We start from the raw sequence: 13777 nt of genomic DNA, 5'->3' as shown, positions 1-13777 counted from the left end.
AAGCTATCCAACGAGCTATATACGAGCTTCTAATTCATTCTAGATCAGAAGATATAAGCCCTTAAAGTTTGAACTAGCAATTTTTAAAAAAAAAACTTAGAAAAAAGGACCCTGGCACTTAAAGGGTTAAAGAAAAATTGCAAATTATTTTTTTTTTTCTTAAATTCTCAATTTTGACCTAAAATCACTCAAAAATGCTGAAAAACACCAAAAATCACATTTTCAAATTTTTTTTTCACTTTGTTTAACCCTTTAAGTGCCGATGTCGTATATATACGACATGGGCTATATAGGAGGGCGAAGCCCTCCTGTAATGCCCAGTTTGATTTAGAAATCGTTATTTTTGGTCGAACTCGTAGGAATTAGATTGTCCTTTATGGTCAAGCAAAAAAAATTTCAAAAGTGAGTCTTTCCAGCGAGATTTTAAGCGAAAAAGTCAAAAAAATGCAAAAAATTGACAAAAATTCACTTTTTGAGATTCTGACCGTTTTTTGACTAGTTTTGGGTCACGAGTGATCCAAGAACCTCCAAATTTGGCCCTGTTTTACTTTATTCTGTCTTCTAGTGAGTCAATTTGAAGTTTCACCACTGGGCACCTTTCCATCAGTTCAGTCAGGTCCGCGCAGCGGGCCTGACTGCTTTAATTCCCTAACCTACCCCCCCCCTTGGCCGCCGCCCACCACGCCCTTCCTAAATCGGGCGGCGCCGAAGGCGCCCAAAAGAAAGAGGAGACTCTAAGCTATCCAAACGAGCTATTACGAGCTTCTAATTCATTCTAGATCAGAAGATATAAGCCCTTAAAGTTTGAACTAGCAATTTTTAAAAAAAAAACTTAGAAAAAAGGACCCTGGCACTTAAAGGGTTAAAGAAAAATTGCAAAAATTATTTTTTTTTCTTAAATTTCTCAATTTTTGACCTAAAATCACTCAAAAATGCTGAAAAACACCAAAAAATCACATTTTCAAATTTTTTTTTCACTTTGTTTAACCCTTTAAGTGCCGATGTCGTATATATACGACATGGGCTATATAGAGGGGGCGAAGGCCCTCCTGTAATGCCCAGTTTGATTTAGAAATCGTTATTTTTGGTCGAACTCGTAGGAATTAGATTGTCCTTTATGGTCAAGCAAAAAAAATTTCAAAAGTGAGTCTTTTCCCAGCGAGATTTTAAGCGAAAAAGTCAAAAAAATGCAAAAAATTGACAAAAATTCACTTTTTTGAGATTCTGACCGTTTTTTGACTATTTTTGGTCAACGAGTGATCCAAGAACCTCCAAATTTGGCCCTGTTTTACTTTATTCTGTCTTCTAGTGAGTCAATTTGAAGTTTCACCACTGGGCACCTTTCCATCAGTTCAGTCAGGTCCGCGCAGCGGGCCTGACTGCTTTAATTCCCAACCTACCCCCCCCCTTGGCCGCCGCCCACCACGCCCTTCCTAAATCGGGCGGCGCCGAAGGCGCCCAAAAGAAAGAGGAGACTCTAAGCTATCCAACGAGCTATATACGAGCTTCTAATTCATTCTAGATCAGAAGATATAAGCCCTTAAAGTTTGAACTAGCAATTTAAAAAAAAAAAACTTAGAAAAAAGGACCCTGGCACTTAAAGGGTTAATATGAGAGCCAAGATATTTAAAATCCTTCACAAGTTTGATATTGACACCATTCTTGGAAGTTAAAGGGAGAACAATCCCAGAGGAGCTGATAAATTCAGTTTTTCCAGCATTGCAATAAAGACCGACTTGACTGGCCGCAGTTTCAAGTGAGTGAAGAAGACTTTCAAGATTTTGAATACTCTCAAAAACTAAGGCAAGATCGTCAGCAAAGTCAAGATCGGTCAGAAAAAGGCCACGGTTACGCTTGCGCAGGGGAACTTTAATTTTGATTCCCTTGTCATTAGATAAGTCAACAGAAATTCTTAAAACATAATCTAAAACAATGATAAAAAGAAAGGGAGCTAAGGTGTCACCTTGTAGAACTCCAGCATGAATGTCAAAAATATCAGTGTCTCCGTCAGCTGTAACGACCTTTGCTTTGGTGGACACGTAGAGTGCCCTGATGGCTGAAATGAGTTTCTCTGGAATGCCGTACAATTTAAAAATTTCAAACATTTTTACACGAGATATGGAATCAAAGGCTTTTTTAAAGTCAACAAAGCAAATAAAAGCATCTTTGTTGAGTTTTCGCATTTCTTCCAAAATACGCCTGATGGCTAAAATCTGTGTAAGAGTACTTCTTCCCTTCCGAAAACCATTTTGGTTTTTTCTTAGAAGAGGATCAGAACTGGAACGATACGTTGTAAAGAAGTTTGTTGAAGATTTTGGCGGCGATAGGCATAGAGTGATGCCTCTGTAGTTGGATGCTAAGGTCAAATCACCCTTTTTTTGAACAGAATGATACCGCAGTTAACCAAGCAGAAGGGGGAGTTTAAAAACTCAAATGTGTGATTACAAAAATCGAGAAGCATTCCATAAAGACGGGATCTTTTCCAAAGCAAGATTGGAATATCATCAAGGCCTGAAGATTTATTTTGAAAAAAGTTTAACGCAATTTGAAAGTTCATCAATTGTAAAAGGAGAAGTTGATATGTCAAGCTCATCAAAAATTTGAGTTAAAGGGAGAGCATTAGTATTTAAAATAGGTTGGTTTCCAAGTAAAGTTTTAAAGTGGTTGAGCCAGTTTTCTCTTCTTTTATCTGGTGAGCCACCTTTGAGCTGAATAGAAGGGTGGTCTTTTCGACCTGTTAGATTATTGATCGTTTTCCAAGCGGCCGAGTGCTGATGGCTAACATGAAGATTGGAAATTGAGTTTATCTTACCCTGAATAAACATCATTGTAGGGTGTCGTTTTGTTCTTAGATTCTCATCTAAAAATGTTCTTATTTAAAGTGTGTATAGCAAAAACTTTGTTTGCTAGTTTTAAAAAAACGGCATAAAAGACCGTCTAATGTTTGTTTGCCGATGATGCTGTCGACCGACTGACGTTGATTTAATCTTTTTTCCAGCGACATTTTGGAATGACGTCGTTGTGTTTACTTAGAGTAATTTTATTTGAATGATCACTTTTAATCGATCTTTTTACTTTTACCTCCTTTTACTTTCTATAAATTGCGTCACTACTAGCCTTGATAGCCAGACTGTAAACTTATTCTACCTTTGATGTTTTTTAGGATTTACATTTTCATATCAGAAGACAGCGCGTGCGTACTTTGCCAATTTCAATATTGCGGGAAGCTAAAAATTTGACGACCCAGGGTTTACAAGCATCTACAATCAGCGTCGAAATGTTTGGCACAAAAAGGGGAATTTCCTCAAAACTTTAAAACTGCAAGTGATTTTTAGGTGCTTTGAAGTACGGTTTGAAAGTAGAGTTTTAACATTAGACCTAAGACTAATATTCCAATAAGGCTTGAAATATAGCCTGGAAGCCACTTAACCCCTTCCCAAATCGAAAAATCCAATGAAACAAAGTAGAAGTATTGGAACTGCAATTCTCGCCCGAGCTTTAAATTCTGAAAAACGTCAAAATACCCAAAATTGCAAAAATATGTCGTCGCTGATTGTAGGTAAACCAAGCCATTGAGCAGAAAGATCAAAATAGAGTAATGATTTACAGCTTGGATATCCATGCTACACTATCTACATTTTCTTGTCATCTTGAACCGACACGTTGCCTGAGCTTATTTCCCATCTAAATGCATGACCCGGATGGCTTTTACGAACGCTGGCTTGAAAGTACAGTGGCGTCAGTGTAATTCAAACATCTTTTACTCAAATGTCTTCTAAATTCGAACAAGTTTTATGGTCCCTGCAGTTAACAATACCTTTTATGAACCTTTAACCTGAAATTTCCTTAACTCGAACAAATCTGCGTGTTCGAGTTATGGAGAGTTCACTATAGCTCGCTTAGCTTAATTTGCTTTTTGTGCTCTCTACAATATAACGTTCACCCTAAAATCATTGAATGAGTCACAGATAGAAAGCTTAATAACAATGAAAGACTTGTGATTTTTTGGTCAACTCAAGGGGTTAATAAAAAATACTTCTGATATATTCTTGAGAAATTTACCGCAAAAGCCAAAAATGAACTCATCGCAACTTGAAGACATCAAAGATGGAGTGCAAAAAATCCTCATAAGGGAAAAGGGGTCAAATTTCTTGGGTTTTCTCCTTGGAGGGAGGTGAGAAAATTGATCGGTGATTCATTCAAAAATATGTGGGCGAACTTTCAAAGCATTTAAAATTGGAAAATCTAAAAAAACAGTATCATTGGTTTTGCGAAATGCGATTAAGGGCTTATTTTTGATGAGTTTTTTTACTACTTTTTTAAATGCTATTTTCTTAACATATCGTTGAGGGAATTATGATTTTATTACTTCGCATTTTGTGATACCTTCATGTATGTAAATGACAGTCGTTAAAGTTTATACTGCTGTTTTATTAATGTTTTGTTTATTATTGTTTTGATGATATATCTTTTTCCTCGTTGGAAGTGTCATGTATTTTGTATTACTTGGTGAAAAATTGATTGTTGATGAAAATTGTATCATGTTTGGTGTAGACATGGGTTCAACTGAAGAGTGGAAGAAAAATTGCGATTGTATCGATCAAAATAACTCGATTATATCGAATCAATATCGAAAAGATCGAAGATTGTCATTATTGTTTCGATTAAAGTATGTCCAACAGTTGAGAAAATGTGCTGTTAAAATGTTTAAAGTTAATGGTTAGTGTCTCATTTTTTGTGATACACCCCTGTCTCACAGCCCCGGTGGAACCCCTGTCTCACAGCCCCGGTGGAACAAAAAACACCCCTGTCTCACAGCCCCGGTGGAACAAAAAATTTCTATCATATCCAAATGATGGGAGATGGAAATTCTACTGTTTCAAGTTAAAAAACCTAGTGGGTATGATTTTGGAGTGCATTTTTCCCATTGAATTTCGAATAGGGGTGAGATCAGATTTGATTCCCCTGTGAGGTTGAAATTAGAGGTTATTTTTCCCACCGGGGACTAAATTTTAGGTAAAGTTTCCAGTCGGGCTGGCGTCCCAGCGGGTCTGTGACATACAGGTGTGTTATATGATTCCATTTTGCCTGTTCAAACCGGAGTATGGAAAATCTATTTTGTACTTACGGCTTACTATCCAAAATTTAGTCTGGATATTCATGCTGTTAGCCTGGATATCCAAGCTTTAAATTTCAGAAAACTAAAATTATAACCCAGGCTATGCAAAAGTCCGCTCGACAATTAAAGGCTTTTCTGAGCACTGATTAGTTTATTTGGCTCAATTACATCATGATTTTGAGTTTCAACCAATCAGATTGATTTGATTGTTGGGTGGGCAAACCGTAATATTTTGACCTTTATTCACTTCAGTCTTCATAGCTTAGACGACTCTCTCTCTTTCCAGTTTCCAGGGAAGTTTAAAGATTATTTTGGTATTCGAGTTATAGGGTGCAAAAAGTGTTTCGTCAAATTTTTCTTCAGAAAAAAGACTTTTTAAAGATAACCTAAGATAACCTAATAATTCGATTTTTCAAAGATGATCCAATTTCAAATACCTGAAAATGTAAGATTTGTCACGACTATTGTAATATGACTCATTGTGTCACAAGACACACGCAACAATCAAAGTGTACTGTAAATCCCTATCTTCATAAAATTCAAAGAAATCCAAAAATTGATGAATATCCAGCTGACACACAACGTTGGTTCAACGTTCATCTAACGTTATATGGACGTTGTGAACGTTAGATTAACGTTGAAATAACGTTGTGTGCCAGCTGAAATGTGATAAGTATCAATCAGGGTGTGCCGGTCGAGACACAGATAATATGCAGTGAATTTAAGTATATTATCCTGTCAAGAGTAAAATGTGGTTTTCCCCCTAATTTCATGCTGACGTCATCAAAAATCTCAAATAAGAAACGAGACTCACTTCTATCGAAAATCTCTAAATAAACTTTTTACAACACCGTTAAGTACGGTTTTATAACGACATCATGCCGTCAAAAAATTAAAATTGACGTGCGACGCTCAGCTGTAAAAACCGACTGTTTACTTTTCCTTTGCTATAGAAACGACGAATATTGTTACCTAGGAGATAATAAACTAATCAAATGAGATTTTATTGTTCGAGTTTTATTAATGACCTCATAAAACAATAGTTCTGTAATTAATTCTAACCTCAATTGATTGATATTCAATAAAATGCAAATTTACTACCATTTCTCAATGATTACGACTATAATATACACGTTTTTTTATAAGAACGTCCAATTTTTTTGAAACCTTCGGATGTTCTTAACTTTATGAGTTTTCAGTCTAAAAATGTTCTTAGCATATTCTTATTTTGACTGCTTTCTGTGTATTTTTGTCCATCTTACTAAAGAAATCTATCTGCAAAGCCTTAAAATGTTCTTAACTTGTTCTTAATATTTTGGTCATAGAAGCCTTATGTTCTTATAAAAATACGTATACAAATTAAACACTATTTCTCAATAATTACGATCGTGATATATTGCTCTGCTTTAAGTTCCTTGTGCGCTTACTTCATTTTGCAATATCGCATATTTAGATCTTAATTAAACTGAATTATTTGATAATTACTTACACCCATTCAATATATCACATTTTTCTAGAGAAGATGTCAAGTAAAAAACTACCTATCGCAATGTATTACACTATAGCCCTTGTGTTTATTAATTGTTTTTTGATTGGGTTTTCCGGACATTACATTTTAGTCCTGTGATGAAAAATTCTGGTCTTTGAGAGTTAAATAAGTGAAATATATATTCTCCGGGGTGTCCGGGGGCCGAAGACGTCATTTTTGGTATAATTACCAAAAAATGACGTCTTCGAAAGCTCACTAACCTCCAGTTAATTTGGAACCCTTTACTTATTCTGTCTTAAAAAAAAGGTATAGTTGATTCAAATTGATTGCACAGTGTTTCGAGAGAGCACTCGACCCAGCACAACATGTGCCTTTCGAAATATTTCCATTTTAAATTCTAAAAGATTAATTATGTACCCTAATCCGCTATTTCCATACCTTTCAGATTTTCACAAGACTTGATCCTGAAGACTTATACTCTCGGGTACCTAATCCGCCCCCCCCCCCCCCCGCTAATTAATTTTTCGGAAATTTTCCACCCAGGATATTCTTATTCCAACCCCCCCCCCACTTATTAATTTCTGGGAAAATGTTTTTGAAAGTTCCCTCTTTTGTCTTAATTCTGCTGTATTAGCCACCTTTTCAAACATTTTCCGCCCAGGACATTTTTATTCCAACCCCCCCGCTTATTAAATTTTGAGATTTTTTCCAACCCCCTGCTTATTCCACCCCCCCCCCCCCGGCTATTAGGTACCCGAGAGTACCACATTTTATCTCTAATTGCACGTTTTTTTTATAATAACATCCAAATTTCTGAAGCCTTCGAATGTTCTTAATTTTTCCAGTCTTAAGCCTGAAAATGCTCTTAAAATTTTAATTTTGTGAGTATTTATTTTGTCATTTCCTAAGGAATTAAGTGTTTTAGAGTCTTTGAAACCTGAAATTGTTTTTAACTTGTTCTTAATATTTCAGCCATCAAAAACTTATATTCTTATATAGTTTGTTCTCGTTAAAGAATACGTGTAATTTTTTCAAATTCGTACGATCTCTGCAGCGGATTCCGAACGTCAGAACTTTGCACGGGTGAACGAAAATACGTCACCATACCTATCAATAGGAAATTCTCTGAATGTGTAGACCAGCAGGGATGTCGTAGGCTTTGATCACATACAAATATATAACAAGAAAAACAAATAGAGATTTTAATTAATTGAAAGATCGTTTTGAGTCAAGAGTGTCAGGATCAAAAAATTGATTTTCGAAGGATTTTGTGGTTTGTTTTTTTTATCATGGAAGTTGAAACTTGTGACTGTTCGGCAACGGCTAAACATTTAGCCCGGAAACTTTTAGGTAATCTTTTCAAAACTCATTTTCAATGTTTGGAAATGTTTTTCCAGATCAAAATCGAGTAATATCTTTTTTTCAGTACTCAAAAAATGTTGTTTTTTGCTATTTCCCCGATAGCTTGATAGTAATTTTGGGTTATATTATAGTAGTTAAACTTTATAATTTAGGGAAGACCCACTTCCGAATATCTTTCCAACGTCTGCAATATCCAGCTGTCGAAAAGTGATAAAAAATTTTTTTGAAGGTTTCAGAAAATTTGCTTTAAAGTAGAATATGAGAAATTTCGTCATTAAATTGAATACATTTGGTACATTTCGAGTTATCAAGATGTTGGTTTTCCACAAAGATTAGAGTTTGTCCTAACATGTAATTAAAATGCTCATTAATGACCCAGTAATGATCCAATGACTCAATGATAAATTAATCTAATTTATCCTAGTCCTTACACCAAAGTTTCATATTTTTTGAAAATCACTTTTGAATTTGATCAAAAATTTTATGATATTGTACTTTCGAAGAAAATTTAAGTACAGCGGAGTCTCCATAACTCGAACACGCACAGGGAACACAAATTTGTTCGAGTTAAAGAAATATCGAGTTACAGAGATTTGTTTATAAGGTACCGTCAACTAAAATGAGAAACAAGAATCCTTGTTTGAGTTGAGGAGACATTCGATTTATAAAGGATCGAGATAAAGTGACTCCATTGTATTAGCGAGGTTAAGCACAGGATTATTTTGAACTTAAAGTGCGATACCGTAGACCTGTACATAACTTGCCAAAGCAAACCATGCAAGTGAAATCTTATGTACAGGCCTACGATATCGTATTGAACGGTCTAAATAAACACTTGCTTAACCTCGCTATTATAATCATGAAGAATTTTTTCTAAGAATTCTCTTTTTCATCCTTTCAGCAATTCGTGATCACCTTTTGCAGAAGACGAACAATGGAGTCTCCAAATCTTCAACATCATCCAGTCTAGCTGGCGATGAATCTGAAAGCACAGAGGCTAACCAAGGTAATTTTTATTTATGTCACTTCGAAAATATCATCTAGTACTTACAATAATTGATTACCTTATCTTAGAAATGAGCGAATTTACACTTTTGAGGACGGTAAAGTGACTGATTCGATTTGGAACATCCCGCAATTTTGACCTGCAAAATTGGTTGGTAAAACTATTGGATTCACTATCGTCAGGATTTAGCCAATCAAAAAATAACTGTCTCCATCGCAAGAAAAAGAGCCATACATAAACTTGAAATGAATTCGGCGGGGGGGGACTGTCCTCGTATATTTCAGCTCAACTGAAACAGTTATTCTGGCAAAGAGACAAATTTCCTCGATTTCTGTCCCGAATTTGTTTGCTCGTGAAGTACACTGAACGATTCTCTCTCAACCCGGGCTGAGAATTTATTTCTAAGGAAAACAGGAAAAAGGGCCGTAATTAGTAATTAATAAATCATTCAAATTAGAGTGGAACCACTAATATATGGTAGGAAGTTGATCATAGATGGTCCTGGGCTCCAAGCTTTATCCTGAAAGTTTCAAAAACGAAAAAAATGCTTTATAATGTGGAAAACCGATTTTAAAATAGCGTTCCGGTGTCACACAAAAATTTAACTCCCCTAAATAATGACCCCCCAGTCATAATAAACTAGTAAATAGTGACTCCCCACCTCAAAATAAACTAGTAAATGAAGACTCCCTAGAGTTGCTTTTTCCTAGGAAATCTTGGCCCCCTTTGGTTTAAAATGACTCCCCTCTATTATCTACCTTAAGGTGGAGTCCTGGAAATTCGCCTTTTTTTGACTTAGAATGCTTTTAACAAGCTTTTTCTGCTTTTGCTTTTGAGAACTTCATCTCGACTTACTCACAGAGTCGCTAGAATCAATAAATAATCCCATTACTAGGTGATTTCTGTTTCAAAATGTATCCGAGATAAAAACTCTGTTGTGCAGGTGCGGTGGTTATCATTTTTCTTGCCTGGAGGGTGCTAATTTTTTTCATTAGGAAACTTTTGCCTACGTACCTAGATTTATCTAATGAGGTGGGGTTTGTTGTACTTTTGGACTCAGTTTGAATTGACAATGTCCTCATTTACTTTCATTTGATGTTATGTATTGAGAAGACACCCTGCCACAGATTTTTGCAAACAGCCAACTACAGTTCGGTCAACGCCCGGGGGGGTACTTAGGCAAGTGAAGGGTACGGGTATGTGCCGCCCTTAAGGGTGCCTTTTTTCGACCCTCAAAATCCCGCTAAGGGTCGTAAAAATCACAAAATTTAATTTCAGTCCCCCTAAGAGTTGTAAAAAAAACAGCGAAACCCAATTTCTTGACCTCGAAAAGCCTAAATTTCAAGCACATAAGCGCACAAGACTCCCATCGATTTTTCCTCGATTGCAGTCCCTCTAAGGGCCCATCCACCAAAAGTCGGGCTATAGAGCACGTGTCGGGAGGGAAATTCTCATTTTTGAAAGCACTGATATATGAGGAAGGGGTGTAGCATGCTTTTGAAAACTGAAAATGGGGCTATAATTACCAGGACTCCACCTAAAGGGGAACTAATTTTGGTGTGCAGCAAAAATTCTAAAAAATTTTTAATTTTGGCGGGAAATAACTTTGGCGAATGACGGCGTAAATCTGTTTTATTTTGCCTTATTTTAAGCAATTTTGATGAGTTTCAGGTGTCATTTAAGCAATAATAACAAAAAAATTAATTTTGGCGGGAACTAATTTTGGCGAATTTTGTCCGCAAAATCCGCCAAAGTAAGTTCCCTTATGACAAAGTTATTTCAAATTCATTTGGCTAATCCAGGGCTAACTCTACAGACCCCGTAAAAGAAATACTCCATCTGAGGGAAGCATTTCCTTCAAGAATTTTTAGATTTGGCTCAAAATTTGTATACTTAAGACCTGCCGTATACTTCCCTTTTTGTAAGATCATGTCACAAAATACTGACGAGAAGCGGGATGAAGAATAAACGTTTAAACTTTGTGTCTACCGAAAATTACCTGAAAATTTGTTCTGCGGAATACCATAAATTCTGAAAAATCTTAAAAGTCCCTGATAAATGAAAGAATTTCGACAAAAGATGGGTGTCGACGACGAAAATCAGCTCTGCAAAAAATTCTTATTTCACAGCCTTGAGCGAGAAAAGTAACGAATTAGCAAAATTTGGCATCTTAAAGCAATTCTCAAGAGGTTTATGGGGAGTCATTATTTACTAAGGGAGTCAATATTTCCTAGAAAATTTCTACTCTAGGGGAGTCATTATTTCCTAGTTTATTTTAACCGGGGGGGTCGACATTTACAGGGAGTTAAAATAATCTGCTACACCGGAACAAGCATACATCTAAACATAACACGAAAATTTTTTTGAATAGTCAATCCTTTGGAGCGTTTTAAGAAATGTGTATTTTTGTTTTCTTCCGGGTATGCGCATAGCGGGTGCACCCGGCTTCGCAATATGATGCCCAACTTGCGGTGTATTGATGTTAAAAATACCTTTTCAAAATACAAGTATTTTTATAAGAACAAACTATATAAGAAGGCTTTACGGATCAAAATGTTAAGAACAAGTTAAGAACATTTAAAGACTTTGCAAACTCTAAACATACAATGTCTCAGAAAATTGCACAAAAATAAAATGGTGAAAATAAGAATATTCTTTTAAGAACTTTTTTGGGCTTGAAACTCAAAAAGTTAAGAACATCCGAAAGGCTTCAAAAATTTTGGATGTTCTTATAAAAAACATCTTTTCCTATGAACCTTTTTCAAATACCTTTCTCATATTAGCATCCCTGTATTAAGACGCGAGCGGAATTGAAGTATTTTAAATAACTGGCATCCGCTTAATTAGTTCTTGCTATTGTTTTTGTGTGCAGATCTTAATATCGAGATAATTAACTATCTTAATGTCTTCCGTGCATGATAACAAAAGAAAAGACAAAAGGATATACATTTGAATAAGTTTAATTACATGGTTATTTTAAAAAAGAAAAAGATCTTGTGAAACACACGGGTTTTTTGTGAAGAAATTAAAAACCGTTTGATATATTTGTGGTTCGTCAATTGCGAAGATCATTGTAATCTTTTTGAACGCGTTGAAAATTCGAATTTTTTTCTTTTTGTGAAATTGTATCGAAGATTTATTGGGATTTCGAACAACAAGAAGGTAGTTATTTATTTTCAAGTTTATTATTTGTACTTATAATTTACTCTCTAATTCAATCTTTAAGGACCAACAATTTTCTTCAATTTAAAGAAAGATTCGAATTACGGGGAGGATTTATACAACTAGCTAAGCTAAGGGGGGTATGGTTTAAGTTCGAATTACAGAAAATTCGAATAATAGAGGTTCGAATTAAAGAGAGTTGACTGTTTAAATTAGTTAAATAGTCCTTTCTTGTTGTTTTCATATTTCCATACGATTTTCGTTCTATGCTTTCTTTTTCACTACCGACGACATCGTTTCTAAAGGTAAGATATACCTCCACATTTCAAAAAGGGTATTAGATGCTATAAACAGTGTATCTCTTTATGTAACTATAACTATCGCCTCTTCGAAAACCTTATAAGGAAATATATAAGAAAAAGTTCCATCAAAAATTCCTGCACGCTAGAAATTGACGAAAAAAGCTTAATCCCGAACGTCTTTTCTCAGCTTGAACCAAATTTCTTTTTAATGTTCAATACAAGAATCAACGGTCAAGTGTATATTGATTTTATATAACTATATGATATATGATGATTTTGAAGCTTTGATTGTGACAGTTGAATACCGACATATTTAATGACACTTATTTTAACGTCACTATAGTGATTCATTTTGTGACATGGAAATATGCTGTATTTTAGCTTTTAAAATGGTCTTACATCAATCGAACTCTTGTGTCCCCCATTACATTCCCTTTCTGATACAAGCTTTATATAAAGAATTCCAAAATTTTTTAAGCCTTTGGATATTCTTAACTTTTTGAGTCTTAAGCCTAAAATTTGTTCTTATTTCTACAATTTGGTGTGAGTACTTGTGTTCTTAACTTGTTCTTAATATTTTTGCCATCGAAGCCTTATATTCTTATACGCGTTCGAAATAATTTTCCAAGCCTGGAAGCGTCTACGAAAATATAGAAAGAGGATTACCATCAAATGTCGTGGATAATTACTGAATATTCTTACTTGTGGTTTTTTTAATCATCCCTACCACGCACCTTAAACCTCTCATTACGCGCATATCATTATAAATATCTTTCATTCATCGCGAAATTGCACATTTGCCATAAATAGATTCTAAAGTTGAAAATCTTCTGTTAATTTGAATCAAACTACTTTTTGTACACACCGCCCGTACACAACGCCAGGAATGAATTTTCTCAACTAAATTTCTCGTTTATTCGAACTTCTTTCATTCAGATCTTTTGTATGATTTGAACTAAAATATTGCATCTATTCCTAATCAAACAAAAAAATACTTTTTGAATCTCTCTCTAATTTGAACAAACAAGATTCCTCTGTTCGAGTTCGAATAATCGTGAGCGAAACTGTTTGTAGAAGATTGTGTATAATTTCTGAAAACTTTTCCGAGTCAAGTCGACCTCGACACACAAATATACAATTTAATATCAGAACAGTTGTAAGAACATTACTAAGAGCAATAATAAGAGTTATTACAAGTTGAGAACATTTAAAAGGCTCTGAAACACGCAATTTCTTAGGGAATTTCAAAAAAGAAACTTATAAAAATGGTGGAAATAAGAACAGGCTTAAGACTCAAGAAGTCAAATACACGAGAGGGCTTTAAGAATTTGAGATAC

General features: G+C 35.1%; 1 protein-coding gene across 1 annotated transcript in view; it reads left to right on the top strand.

The window, feature by feature from the left end:
• The window catches only part of LOC136819549 (insulin receptor substrate 1-like), a 47261-nt gene that overhangs the window by 20729 nt on the left and 12755 nt on the right, over positions 1–13777 (top strand). Inside the window, exon 8 of the mRNA XM_067075784.1 lies at positions 8872–8976. Coding sequence (XP_066931885.1) covers positions 8872–8976 — 105 coding nt within the window. The remainder of the gene's footprint in view (positions 1–8871; positions 8977–13777) is intronic.

This window comes from Clytia hemisphaerica, unplaced genomic scaffold (genome assembly GCF_902728285.1).
Source record: "Clytia hemisphaerica strain Z4C2 unplaced genomic scaffold, Clytia hemisphaerica genome assembly, whole genome shotgun sequence".
Classification (NCBI taxonomy): domain Eukaryota; kingdom Metazoa; phylum Cnidaria; class Hydrozoa; order Leptothecata; family Clytiidae; genus Clytia; species Clytia hemisphaerica.
Note: the sequence above shows the minus strand (reverse complement) of the source record. Positions and strands in the feature narration are given on the sequence as shown.